The sequence below is a fragment of the Saccostrea cucullata genome, unplaced genomic scaffold (genome assembly GCF_032062105.1).
Source record: "Saccostrea cucullata isolate Sc308-1 unplaced genomic scaffold, CSIRO_AGI_Scuc_v1 ctg5443, whole genome shotgun sequence".
Lineage (NCBI taxonomy): Eukaryota > Metazoa > Mollusca > Bivalvia > Ostreida > Ostreidae > Saccostrea > Saccostrea cuccullata.
This window is the reverse complement of record NW_026925936.1, coordinates 53,069-67,385: the sequence shown is the minus strand read 5'-3', so window position 1 is coordinate 67,385 and position 14,317 is coordinate 53,069. Positions and strand designations below refer to the sequence as shown.

At 34.8% G+C, this 14,317-nt stretch overlaps 1 protein-coding gene across 1 annotated transcript; it reads left to right on the top strand.

Annotated features, from left to right (window-relative positions):
- The first annotated feature begins 1,748 nt into the window (after positions 1 to 1,748).
- Positions 1,749 to 9,096, top strand: LOC134270115 (protein lin-37 homolog). The gene is made up of 8 exons (XM_062752296.1): positions 1,749 to 1,767; positions 2,641 to 2,716; positions 3,437 to 3,481; positions 3,830 to 3,936; positions 4,173 to 4,345; positions 5,274 to 5,393; positions 7,430 to 7,503; positions 8,478 to 9,096. The coding sequence occupies exons 1-8, from the start codon at positions 1,749 to 1,751 to the stop codon at positions 8,569 to 8,571; spliced, it is 708 nt and encodes a 235-aa protein (XP_062608280.1). The 3' UTR covers positions 8,572 to 9,096.
- Positions 9,097 to 14,317: the final 5,221 nt, after the last annotated feature.

Genomic DNA, 14,317 nt, shown 5'->3' with positions numbered 1-14,317 from the left:
GGGTTCCTTTTGGGTCTCTATTGTGTAAATAGATTTGTATGTTGCTGAAGTGTTATACTTCACTCCTATCAGCCAATCACAAGCTGCGTATTCATAATTTTTTTCTCAGATGCTTCATTGAGTTTCAAATATGGCGGAAAATTTATATGTTTTATTATATCAATAACTTTAAATTAAAATTTAACAAGATTTATATTAAATATAATTGTAATTTTAGGAGTTTATGTAAATTTACAGAAAATTTCTATGTCAAAGAAAAAAAAGAGTAAGTCATTTAACATATAAGTTTTGAGGTTAATGAACGGGATTCAAAAAGTAACATTAAGTCTTGATAACAATATTATTTTATAATAAAATGTTGTAACTAATCACCCCAGGGGTTAATATAGGTTTTGGGGGAATATTGTTTCTTGAGAAGTTGTGAAAATGAAGAAATAAATTCCATCCATCGGCGATTAAAAATTTCAGGATTAGCCCTGCTGGTGCTTCAATTTAAAGATTTTGTACATGATTTTTATGACCATTCTCGAGTGTTCAAAATAGCAAAGTAAAGCATATGTATATTAGTTTCTTTCCGAAATTTTACTATAAATTTTAAGTTTTTCAGAGAAATAAATTATTTGAGCTTTTAGTTATTGTAAGAGGAATTTTTTACTCATCGAAAAGGGGAAAATATGATATTTAGAGGAAATTTCCTGTTGGGGAAAACTAGTTAGAATAATCTGTGTCTCGGTACAGGCCCTCACCACAGTTAGAATACGTCCCATATACTTGCAATGTAGCAAATCGGAGCGGATCCGCTCCGAAACGATTTTGAGAAGAATATAAAATGATTTGCACTGGGAATAACTACCAAAATAATCAAAACAAACCTTTTTGAGATTGCTTATGCCTTTTAAAATAAAAAATAATCCATATAAATACGAAAATCCAATTAATTTTCTCAACGTTTTTCTCTCGATTCAAATTACCTGCCATGTTTACATTCGGAACTCTCTAGATTGTTCCTAGTAAATGCACTAGTTTAATCGCCCGTGTTTCTTTCTGCTACATTACGAATACACGGAACGAATTCTATCGTTAAACCGGGTCCGTAGGACAATATCATTTTCACGATAGAACATTCTATTTAGGGGAAAACTTACACAATGTAGGTTTCACATGATTTAATGCAGTTATCCTTTTTTGTGTACAAGTTGGAGTCTTATTTTGGTGAGGGACTTCAAGCTAGTTACTGTTTATTTCTAGCACTCAGTGATCTTGGATAAAATTGCTCAATATTGGGGTTATTTCTGATATTCAAACAAACAATGTCACACAGATAGAACATTTTAGCTTAAATTTGATATGGCCTATGGGATCTGTTTAACAGGTTTAAAACAATCATCCAAATGAGATAGAATATTCCAAATTGGTTGTTATAACCTTAGCAGACTGTTATACAATTATTGCTGTTTTTGGGTCAGTTTGATGATTTAGGTACCTGAGAGTACAATATTTATCAAGCCCGTAGCATTGTTTATACGGGAAAAGTTTACTGTGACGTCACACAATATTATGACTTTTATGTATTCCTCATAATACCAGAAAATGAAATAATTTGCAACTTTATACTGTTTTAGCATAATAAACAACAATAAAACTTATCAATGCATTAGAAAAAGTTGCTAGTTAAATCCCATACTGTTGGTTAGAAACAAATCACTGATCTCGATGAACTTGTCAATCATGACGTCATTTTGGTAAAAATGACGTATTTCATGTGCTGTGAGAAGCAGATTGAGGAATATTTTAACAATGAAAAATGCATTTCAGAATAAAACAAAATGTTATTTACAGGTTTTAAATAGGCCATTAATACCAATGCATATCCTTTTTTTAGTGCGATTATTCATTAACTATCAAGAGAATGTATTTAAATAATTTTGTACGTGTATTTATGTTCGGGTTAGGTATATTTTACATCAAGGTGCCTCATAAAATTGTTCTTTTGCAAGGGCATACACTAAATAAATCTTAACGATGTTTTGAATATTAATAAAGGATATTTTCCTTAACTTGAAAAGTGCTGCTGCTTTCTTTAAATCGAGAGCGTGAATTTAAAAGTACACAAAATATTTGGTAAAAGTCAACCATTTTTCGACATAGGCCTATTTACTTGAAATTTTAACTATTAAAACACGAATTCTATTCAACATGTTCAAAGCAGCAGCACTTTCCAGGAAAAACAAAGTATACAGAAACAATTAATAGCTTGAATTTTTAATTTCAAATAGGGTATGCCCTTGCAATATTGAAATTTGTTAATGACCTACATTCAGTACACGAACTATGCATTCATCACATTACTGTCCATTGATGGAACCAAAATTCATACAGTACAGAGTAGGTTATTGGTTATATTATGCTATTTCCATAAATATTTAAGTTCTGTGATAATAAAACAGCTGAATGATAATGAATTCAATTTTAAAAACAATGTCCATTTTTGCACTTCTGTTTTCTGTTGATTTCTCATAGTAAGCCTTAACAGTGCTGCGCCTGAAGGAAATTACAAAATTTGGAAAACAGACTACCAGTTTGTTACACGTTACAAGAAGTGTATTGCTTTAATTAATGACATGATTCTTTATATTGCAGACTTGGCTGAAGTTGTCTCAGCAAGAAATAGATTTGATGCCACATTACAACTTTTAGTGGACAAAAGAGATGAGGGGTAAGTGAAAATGAGTAGAATTCAGAGATAATTAAGCATACGTCTAGTCAGGAAATGAAGATCAACACCATTAAATTCATACACCAGATAAAATCACTGTTATAGAAAAAAAACAATATACAAAAATGTTATGCCTTCTTCAGCAGCAGTGATATGCCAGATTGAATAGAAGTGCTCAAAATATGTCAAATATTGTTTTTGTTTAGCCTTTAAAATTAAATGGCCTGTGTTGTTATATATATATTACAATTTTATCATGTTTATAATTATAATAAGGTTCTCTTTCCAAATTAGTATATTTTATAAATTTAACTATTGTAAATGTAAAAATCTTTTTCACATTTTTGATGAAACTCAGAGTAAAGTTGAACTCATAGAAAGTTTGCTTATAGTAGTCAAGGACCTTGATCTAGATTGGAGTAAAATATATACAAAATGTAAAGTTTTGAAATTTTAAGTTGAAATCATAAAGTCAGCTTTCTATGCAGGAAATACTTTTCTTTATGATTGTACTTTCTTAATTTGATTAAGTTTGGTTTTTATTTGAACATTTTAAAAAAGAATTCTTTCATAAATCTCTAAAGGTACATATATATGTAAATATAAGTTGTCTAACAGTGTACACGTTCATCATAACAATTTTCATAATCAGAGAAATGAATATATATTGATACTTGCTAAGACAGGATATTCTAATGTTCATTTTGATCTTATTTACAGGCAAGAATCTAGTGATGAAGGCGGTGAAATTGATATTTGTCTCAGGTATGAAAGTTGTTGGACTACTGTAAACCAACTTTTATTTGCGACGACTTTATTTCGCGATTTACTAGGGATAAACTAGTTTGCGATGATTAATTTTTGCGATCAGGCCTTTTTGGATCTATTAATTTTAGACACATGCACTTTAAGGACTGGTTCGCGGCAAGAAATATTCGGGATGACAAGGCTCTCGCGAACTTCGCGAAAATTTCTCGCACGTGAATAAAAGTTGGTTTACAGTATATATAATAAGCATTCCACTATGATTGTAATGTTAATGTGTATTGAAAAGAAGGGAATATTGATTTGGACTGCAATGTTTTAATGTTTGAGGACTTTTTCTATGTTTAGTGAGCCATCTCCAATGCAGTCTCCAAGTAAGCGTGCGTCTACCACTAGAGGGAGAAAAAGAAAGCGAGCAAAGGACGATTCTGATTACGAGCCCGGACAATACCAGCGTAAGTATTGATGTATAAATAATTACTACCCAATTATGGATTATAGGTAATATAACTTAAGGTTATAAAAACACACAAACAAAAATACAAAATGTTGTTAAAGCAGATGTATAATAGTCAAACACATGAGAAATACCTGTATGCAAATCATTTCAACAAAACATTGTAATATAAAAATTGCAGAATAATCTACCGAGTCAAGAATGTCTAAATTAGTCTGAACATTTTGTTGACAGACACATACATTATGAAGCTGTTTGATCGCAGTGTGGACTTAGCGGTCTTTGATGAAGATTCTCCACTCTACCCAATTTGTCGCGCTTGGCTGAAAAACAACCCACACAGTAGAGAGCCCCCCCCTCACTCCCCCTCCCCAGAGCCCGAGTCAGCACCTGCCAGTGAAGAGGAGGTATCAACTATTCTCTTTTTCTCAATCACAGATTCTGAAGTAAAGGTTACAATTACATGTACATGATGTATTCCAAAGTTTGGGGCATTTTTTTTTTCAGTCTAACCGTAAGCCTTTTCTATTGAGGAATCTAGAAATTTCAAAGTAACATTTTCCATTTCAAATTACTTGTCGTATATGATAGACATTTTCTGAAAGAGTGTCATTGATTGACAAGGTTAAAGTTTTTGGAGCAGGTCCATTCACAAGTTCCCAAAAGATGTACTTGAGAGAGAATTTGCATGGATGATACATATTGGGATGCAAACTACCAGACTTGCTTTGGATGCTGTGTTTGACCTTCTTTTCTGAATAAGTGATCAGAATAAAGTTATTTGAGCAGATCCATTTTCAAGCATTATTTAACTATTGTAGATCACTCATTTACAGAGAATACTCAATTAGTAATATGAATGAAAATTTCAAAATGCAAGAAATTACTTTGCATATGGTCTGTTGATAAAGACTAAGTAAATAAGTGATTTTCACTATTTAAAATTAAAACTGAGAATTTATATTTAGTGAGATGTGCTTTTCATGAAATTACTCAATAATTAATTCTTTTCATATATTTAGAAATATACAGTATTGGCCTTTAATCTGGATCAATCAGAAAAAATGAATTGATATTTTTGATTTATATCTCTTTTGTCATGCTGATTTGAAGCTTCAGTATATCTGACAGCAAAAAAAAAAAATGTTTAATTTTGATTTTTAAGTCAAAAGTTTAAAGTTAGGAAAATTATCTGCAGTTGCTCAAGTTACAGTATAAAACCAACTTATAATTTATATTTCACCTCAATACCCTGTTGATGTTACTTGGAAGATTATTTATGTTAAATTTAAAAAAAAGCATGACTTAAAATTGTACTTGTTTTTTTTTTTGCAGACTGAACGAATTCCAGATATTTACAAAATGCCACCCCCAATAAAACAGGATCCTGATGACCATACTGACTACAGGATTCCCCACCCCGTGCCTCAACCTAAGACATTTTTCTTTATATCGGTAAGTAAAGGTAAAATATCTTACTCTGTACCAATTAAGACGCATTTGTAATTATCAGTGAAATATCCCACCTTGTGCCCCAGCCTAAGATGTTTTTCTTTATATCGGTAAGTTAGGGTGAAATATGCCACTCTGCCTCAGCTTAGGTTTTTCTTTGTATCGATAAGCGAAGGTGAAATCCCCCACCCTGTGCCTGAACCTAAGACATTTCTTTATATCCGTAAGTGAAGGGGAAAAAACCCACCCTGTGCCCGAACCTAAGACATTTTTTTATATATGTAAGTGAAGGGGAAAAAAAACCACCCTGTGCCCCAACCTATTAAAGACATTTCTTTATATTGGTAAGTGAAGGGAAAAAAACCCCCACCCTATGCCCCAACCTATTAAAGACATTTCTTTATATTGGTAAGTGAAGGGGGGAAAAAACCAACCTGTGCCCCAACCTATTAAAGACATTTCTTTATATTGGTAAGTGAAGGGGGAAAAAACCACCCTGTGCCCCAACCTTAGACCTATTTCTTTATATCGGTAAGTAAAGGTAAAATATCCCACCCTGTGCCCCAAACTAAGACATATTTTTTTTACATTGGTAAGTTAAGGTGAATTCTTGTCAAACCATCTCTTGAAATAGAGAACTGCACTGAAGCTTGAAGTATGGAGAATGCTTGTTTGTTTTCAATAGATTGATGTAAGTCATTTTTCCTCTGCCCACAAAAAAGGACATGATGCAACAAATATTAAATCAAAAAAACGGAATGTTTAGAAAAACCAAATGAATTTTATTTTTATGTGCCCAGATCGATAGATCGGGGGTGTATATTGCTTTTGTCCTGTCTGTCTGTCTGTTTGTCTGCAAACTTTAACCTTCGCCACAACTTTTGAACCATGAAAGATAGAGATTTCAAAGAACTATATGCGGTATATTGCATATATTTGCCCCCACAAAAGTCAAATTTTGAAAACTTCCTGAAATGTGCTGAATTCAATAAATTATATGAGAAATATAAATTAACAGAAAATATTATAGTTTCAAAACAGTGTATTCACAAATTTTGTTTTCATGACGTCACAAACTAGTCCGATTTTATATCCTTTTTCAGAAAGAGGACAAAATGGACAAAATTTCAACAATTTTAGCTTTAAATTTTATAGAGCGCAAGTTTGTTCAGGAACAATATTGACATATTTCATTGATATTATCATTCTACACATTATATCAAAATATTGATCCTGAACACACATGCGCTCGGTGACTTTTACTTAAAATATCGACGAAATATGTACATTTTTCTGTAAAATTCATAAAAAACTGAAATTTACGTCATGTTTTTGACGTCAATACGTACATATGACGTCATTACTTATGAAAATATTCAGTGCTTTGAAGTCAGCATTTACTCCCCTGTTTAAGAAATTAATTAAATATATCTCCATCAAAGTTTGATTTGGGGGGCAAATATTGGTTATTACCGAATGAAGTTCTTTGGTATGCATAATCCATTAATAAAGTCCTTTCAAATTACACCAAGGTCAATGACGTTGTGACCTTGACTGTGACCTATATGCTAAAAATAGCTTTTTTGTCTTCAAACTTTAACCTTCACCATAACTTTTGAACCATAAGAGACAGAGACTTCATATTTGGTATGCATACTCCACTTATTAAGCTTTTTCAAATGACACAAAGGTCGATGACCTTTTGACCTTAACTGTGACCTATATGCTAAAAATAGCTTTTTTGAACCTTCATCATAACTTTTGAACCATGAGAGATAGAGACTTCATATTTGGTATGCATACTCCACTAATCAAGTTCTTTTAAATAATACCAAGGTCAGTGAGCTTGTGACGTTGACTGTGACCTATATACTAAAAATAGCTTTTTTCGAACTTTTTGCCGCCGGGCGCATAGTATTTCACAAACACATCTTGTTTAATTTTGTTTAATACTTATTATTCTACGTTTAATACAAGACTGGTTAAATAACATCTTAGATTATCTTGTTTAAATCTTATTGTTGTATGTTTATTACAAGGACGCAGATGATGCTCCCCCGGCAGAAAGTCTCCTCCTAAAACACATGGAGAGGTGGAAACAGGTCAGACAGAGGTGAGTAGGAATGAAAATTATACTGTTACATATAGTAATTTTATGCCCTGTTCACACGGAGAGTTTAATTCGAATTAAACGTTAAGTTACTGCGAATTAGCTTGGCTTAGCATTCACACGGAGAATTTAATGCGAATTAGTTTAATTCGAATTAATTTACTGCGCATTAAATTACTTCGCATTAGCTCCGTGTGAACGCTAAGTGAAGCTAATTCGAATTAAATTTTGACGCATGAGTAAGGCCAGAATTAAGTCAGAGGACACGTGTTGGTGGTTATATATAGGTATTTGTGCTATATTTGGTTCAAAAATTGAAGGAAAGTATGTTAATCACTAAAATCAATGAATACCTGTAGCCGCTACATGATGTGTCAAAGGATGGCTCTGCATACATGACGTGATTTACAAATGTCGTCATAATAGACTTACTGACGCCTGACTGTAGAAGAAAAAATTTAATTCGCATTAGTTTACTTCTCATTAGCTGTCGTGTGAACGCAATTTAATTCGCATAAATTTGATTCGCATTAGTTTACTTCGCATTAATTTACTGCGAATTAAACTCGTCGTGTGAACAGGGCATTACTTTGACAGTAAATTGAGAGCAATTTATACGCACTGTTTGTTATTTAGACAAAAAAAAAAAAAACCAGAAAAATGTCAAGCAAAATAAATTTAATGCTATATTCTTACCAAACAAAATTCAGAAACTCTTAATTTTCTCAAATCTTAATTTTTTTGTAAGCTTTTGCACCAAATAGGATCACAAATTTCTTTATTTAAAAAAATCCCTATTGCCTTCTGTGCTAAAAAGCTGATGGTCAAGTCTGCCTTATTTTATCTCTCTCAATCCGCATTTTTTTAAGGAGATTCTACACTTTTCTATTTTTCTCAATCAGGATACACAAATTCCCGAATTACATGTTTCATCTTTTTTGGAGAAAATGACAGTTTATCCCTGTTTCATTTTTTAGTTGGATAGACCAAGGCCGAATCAATGAGATGAGATATGGAGAGAGTATGCAGCTACTTCGGGACATTTTTGACTGTCAGATGAAGGACGCTTAATCTATCATTCTGTTAAAGTGAGAATCATTTTGTAATGAACTGTTGTTATGAGAAACAACTGATACACGTACTTAGAAAAAAATTTGTGGATTGATTTTAGATTTTACATGTTGTTATGATAACAATATTCTTTACAAAGTCAGAATCAAAAACTTATGTTCAGAATATTTTTCCTTTTAGTATTAAATTAAAGAAGTACTGTATACAGGGTTATTTTCGCCTCGTGTTATTTTCGCCTCGTGTTATTTTCGTCCTTTTGGACTTGCAAACAATTTTGCTCCGTTTTAAATTCGCCCAGTCATAGTTCTTTTTAAGAAAGTATGCTGTGTAATTTGAATTCGCCCCATTTTAAATTCGCCCAATCAAGAAGAGGGCAAAAGGGACGAAAATAAAATGGGGGCGAAAATTTCCCTGTATACAGTATTATTTGTTTAAACTTGTTATTTCTGTCTTTTGTAAATTCATACAGTTTCACATATGTATGCATCACACTAATATAATTAGTAATAAAGTGATTTTATTTTTTCCCTGTATTACGAGTTCATGTATTATGAATACATGGAAGGTCAGTGGCAGTTTTATTACAGACTATTAATTATTTTTAATGATTTCAATCCTTTAAAAAATAATTCTTCGATTCATGATGGGGATAGGGGAGGGTTTGAATGTTAACCTAAAAGATGTATTTTTAAACTATAATATTTACATTCCATATGTATTTTGCTCATAAAGTGTGGGGAAATTTATTGCATTAAAAACACCATAACACGGAAAAGGGGTCAGAAGGTTAAAGAATGCTTTTATTTTGATGTCACAAACCTTGAACACTGTGAAAGTGCAACGTCATAAGCAAAAAAAACCAAAATTTATGCTAACATTGAACAGAAGTTGTTGCAATGGCTCTTCCATCATTTGTAATTTACCCAAAGGAGAAAACAGGAACTTTGAATTATAAATCATATTTGAAGTCATGGCAAGGAGTTTAAAAATGTAAATATAATCATTGAACCATATTTTTTGAAAGATACTGTAGATCACTAAATTTTCTCGACACCTTATTTTCGCGAGACAGTCATTGACTCTTGATAAGCGAGACAAAACTTTCGCGAATTGTGGTTACTGCTTTATATAACCTTAAGGACAACTATTTTACGCGAGAACTAAATTTTCGCGAGCACATTGTCTCGCGTAATTATGCGAAAATAAAGTTATCGCGAATAAAAAGTGATTTACAGTATATCCTCATAACTTCAACGATAATTAATTATGTATTGCCCACTAAAAGGACTAGGAACATCAAATCTTGTCAGTTGATACATAAGGACGTCATATTATATTGACTAAAAAATAGATCACAGTGACCTCCTTTTTAGCTCACCTGAGCCGAAGGCTTAAGTGAGCTTTTCTGATCAAAATTTGTCCATTGTCTGTTGTCGTCGTCGTTGTAAACTTTTCACATTTTCATCTTCTTCTCAAGAACCAATGGACCAATTTCAACCAAACTTGCCACAAAGTATCCTTAGGTGAAGGGGATTCAAGTTTATTCAAATGAAGGGCCACGCCCACTTCCAAGGAGAAATAATTGAAACGGAAAGCCGTTTTCTATATTTTCATCATAGCGAAAGTTATCGCCCTTGTCATTTTAATAACTAATTATATATTTGCTTAAATAAATACTTAATTAGTGTTGAATTTGAATTAAAGTTATCAATAATAATCTTTGTATGTTACACTAGTTGGATTACTAAAGATTGGTTGATTGGAAGCTTGATTCGTGTTTTAATTACTTTGTAAATAAATAATCACTAAGTATTTTAGATGGTGTTAGGATATATAGGATTTTTACTGGCGAGGATTGCGAGGTCGGTTCTAGAGGTAAAACTTGACAAACCTGTGTGTGTACATATAAGTGTGCGGACTTCCCTGCTTATATTGTACTGTTTTAAGTAGTAAGTGTGTGGTCATCCCTGCTTATTACTTGACAGAGTGTGTGGTCATCCCTGCTCTGTGATTGGCATCTTAAAGTAGCAAGAGTGCGGACATCCCTGCTTGTTGCTGAGCAAGATAAGGTGTGTGGACATCCCTGCCTTCATCTTGTGGTAGAGCATTGGTGTGCGGACATCCCTGCCAGTGTCTCTAGACTAGAACCGTATTAGTGTCAAGTGTGTGGTCATCCCTGCTTGTCGCTGCGCAAGGACAAGTGTGCGGTCATCCCTGCTTTTCTCTTCGTGGAAGTGCGCTGGTGTGTGGACGTCCCTGCCAGTGTCACTTGTTCGCTACCAGTAAAGACCTTATATAACGCAGTACCAAGTGATTAAGACTGCGCATTGTACATATTTGCAGCATCTCAAGGCTATCCGTTTTTATCACGGGTACGAGCCTGCGGGGGTTCACAGGCAGTGACCTCCCTTGCACGTTACATAAAATTTGGTGGCAGCGGTGGGATACCTTGAGATAGCTGAACGATGGAAGACGTGGACAAAGAACTGACTTTGATAGAAGAGAAGCTGGCGGAGCTGAAGGAGGAAAGTATCAGGAATAGATGTTTCAAGTCGTCGACTCCAGTGACCCCGCGTTTAAAAGACAAAGTAAGAGACTCGGGTGTTGGCGAATCTCGCATCTCCGGAGAATTGCGGCAGACAGAAGAAAAGTCATTAACGCATGAGCATGATGGTTCGCTAGCCCAGCGTGCACCTATCCTTGAAGAAAAGTCTACAGGACAATCTCTCAGGGACATGTTTAGAGAAGCCGGAGAGGGACCTCGCGATTACACTCATTCAGAGTCTCCTACAAGATTCGATAGAGAAGCGGCGCAAAACGACAAACATTGGCGTAGACTTCGTCCTGAAGAACTTTACAGAGACGATCAAGACGATTCTCTTCTCCCTGGGATAACAAGAAGGAGATCCAGAGTTAGATTTGCAAGTCCTCATAGCGGAGACGACGCGCTAGCAGAGTTTCCAGCGCAAAGACAAATGATAAAGCCAGCAACGTATAATGGCAGTGGTCCTTGGTTGGATTATCATGCGCATTTTGAGGCATGTGCAGAAATAAGTGGATGGAAATATCATCAGAAAGGATTGTATTTAGCAGTTTCTCTTCGGGGAAGTGCACAGGGAGTGTTAGGTAACATGCCAAAGGGGACAAAACCCGATTATCAAACACTTGTTAAAGCCCTTGAAGACAGATTTGCACCCAGAGTCAAACGGAGCTATACAGGGTGCAGATGCGTGAGCGGCGCCAAAGAGCTGGAGAATCTCTTCCAGAGTTAGGACAGGCTATTTGCAGACTTGCCAACTTAGCCTACCCAACTGCGTCAGCCGAGATTCGGGAAACGCTGTCTAAAGACCAATTTGTGGACGCATTGTTCGATTCGGAAATGCGCATCCGCATAAAACAGGCGCGTCCAAGACATCTTAATGACGCTATACAATTGGCCGTCGAATTAGAAGCTTACAACAGAGCTGAGAAAAAGAACTATGCGCGCCCAACTACGGTTGAATCCGTTGAAGGAAAGACTGTCTCGATGCTTGAGGAATTAAGCGCAAAGTTTGAGACTTTGCAGAGGGAATTCAAAGAAATGACAGGCACCTGGGCCAGCAAGTGAACCTGATTGGTTCTGTTTACCATTGGGTTAAACAAAATATAACATTTTGTTTTGCGCAATGGTAAATGAGATACTGTTATTACTATTCTGTTGAGTAGAATATTTATACATATTTTATTTTGCAGAATGGGGAATACAGTGTAGATATTTGTTTTTGTAAATAGCATTTGTTCGATTCTTAAAAATGCAGTTGTGTTTTTTTTATGCGAGGACGCATAAAGCTGGGGTGGGGGTGATGAAACGGAAAGCCGTTTTCTATATTTTCATCATAGCGAAAGTTATCGCCCTTGTCATTTTAATAACTAATTATATATTTGCTTAAATAAATACTTAATTAGTGTTGAATTTGAATTAAAGTTATCAATAATAATCTTTGTATGTTACACTAGTTGGATTACTAAAGATTGGTTGATTGGAAGCTTGATTCGTGTTTTAATTACTTTGTAAATAAATAATCACTAAGTATTTTAGATGGTGTTAGGATATATAGGATTTTTACTGGCGAGGATTGCGAGGTCGGTTCTAGAGGTAAAACTTGACAAACCTGTGTGTGTACATATAAGTGTGCGGACTTCCCTGCTTATATTGTACTGTTTTAAGTAGTAAGTGTGTGGTCATCCCTGCTTATTACTTGACAGAGTGTGTGGTCATCCCTGCTCTGTGATTGGCATCTTAAAGTAGCAAGTGTGCGGACATCCCTGCTTGTTGCTGCGCAAGATAAGGTGTGTGGACATCCCTGCCTTCATCTTGTGGTAGAGCATTGGTGTGCGGACATCCCTGCCAGTGTCTCTAGACTAGAACCGTATTAGTGTCAAGTGTGTGGTCATCCCTGCTTGTCACTGCGCAAGGGCAAGTGTGCGGTCATCCCTGCTTGTCTCTTGTGGAAGTGCGCTGGTGTGTGGACTTCCCTGCCAGTGTCACTTGTTCGCTACCAGTAAAGACCTTATATAACGCAGTACCAAGTGATTAAGACTGCGCATTGTACATATTTGCAGCATCTCAAGGCTATCCGTTTTTATCACGGGTACGAGCCTGCGGGGGTTCACAGGCAGTGACCTCCCTTGCACGTTACATAATTATGAATTAGTGAAAAATTAATGGCATTTTTAAAAAATCTTCTTCTCAAGAACCACTTGACCAAGAAAGATGAAACTCATGTGGAAGCATCCTCAGGTAGTGTAGATTCAAATTTGTTCAAATCATGACCCGCGGGGGTAGGGTGGGGCCACAAAGGCCGATCAAAGTTTTACATAGGTGTATATAGGGAAAATCTTTAAAAATCTTCTTCTCAAGAACCACTGGGCCAGGAAAGATGAAACTCATGTGAAATCATCCTCAGGTAGTGTAGATTCAAGTTTTTTCAAATCATGACCCCCAGGGATAGGAAGGGGCCAAAATGGCTGATCAAAGTTTTACATAGGACTAGATAGGGAAATCTTTTAAAATCGTCTTCTCAAGTACTACAAAGCCATGATTAGTGATAAAAATATAGTTTTACATAAAAATATATTTAAAAAATCTTCTTCTCAAGAATAGCAAAACGATGATTAGTGATACTAGTATTTATATGGAAGCATTTTCGGGTAGGGTAGAATTAAGTTGTTCAAATCATAACCCCCAAGGATAGGGGGGGGCCACATTGGTGGATCAAAGTTTTACATAGAAAAATAAAGGGAAAAATCCCAACAACAGAAAAGCTATGTTTAGTTATATTGACATCTAAGCATCCTCATGTATTGAAGATTTAAATTTATTAAAATCATGGCCCTTTGGGGTAGGGAGGGAAACAATGGGGAATCAAATTCAAATTATTATGAAGTGATATATAGGAAGAAAATGTTTTTAAAAAATCTATTTATCAAGAACAGCAAAGTCATATGCTGTATTAATATGAAGGCATTCTCAAGAAGTATTAAATTCAAGCCCCCCCCCCCCCCTTCAGTAAACTGTTCAGTTCTGATCTGAGTTTTTTCCCTAGCCGATTTGCTCAGGTGAGCAATGTGTCCTCTGGGCCTCTTGTTTTTAATTTTGCAGGTTTTCAAAGCACAATAAGGAATCTCAAAATAGTCAGCCACTGTGAAGAATCAGGTATTAAAAGCCTTCCTTTCAATGAAAAAAAAAACCATTCAAATAAGTAAA

Coding starts and splice junctions, on each gene's coding strand:
- LOC134270115 (XM_062752296.1), top strand. Junction 3,482..3,829: donor GAAATTGATATTTGTCTCAG/GTATGAAAGTTG, acceptor TTCTATGTTTAG/TGAGCCATCTCCAATGCAGT. Junction 5,394..7,429: donor AGACATTTTTCTTTATATCG/GTAAGTAAAGGT, acceptor GTTTATTACAAG/GACGCAGATGATGCTCCCCC.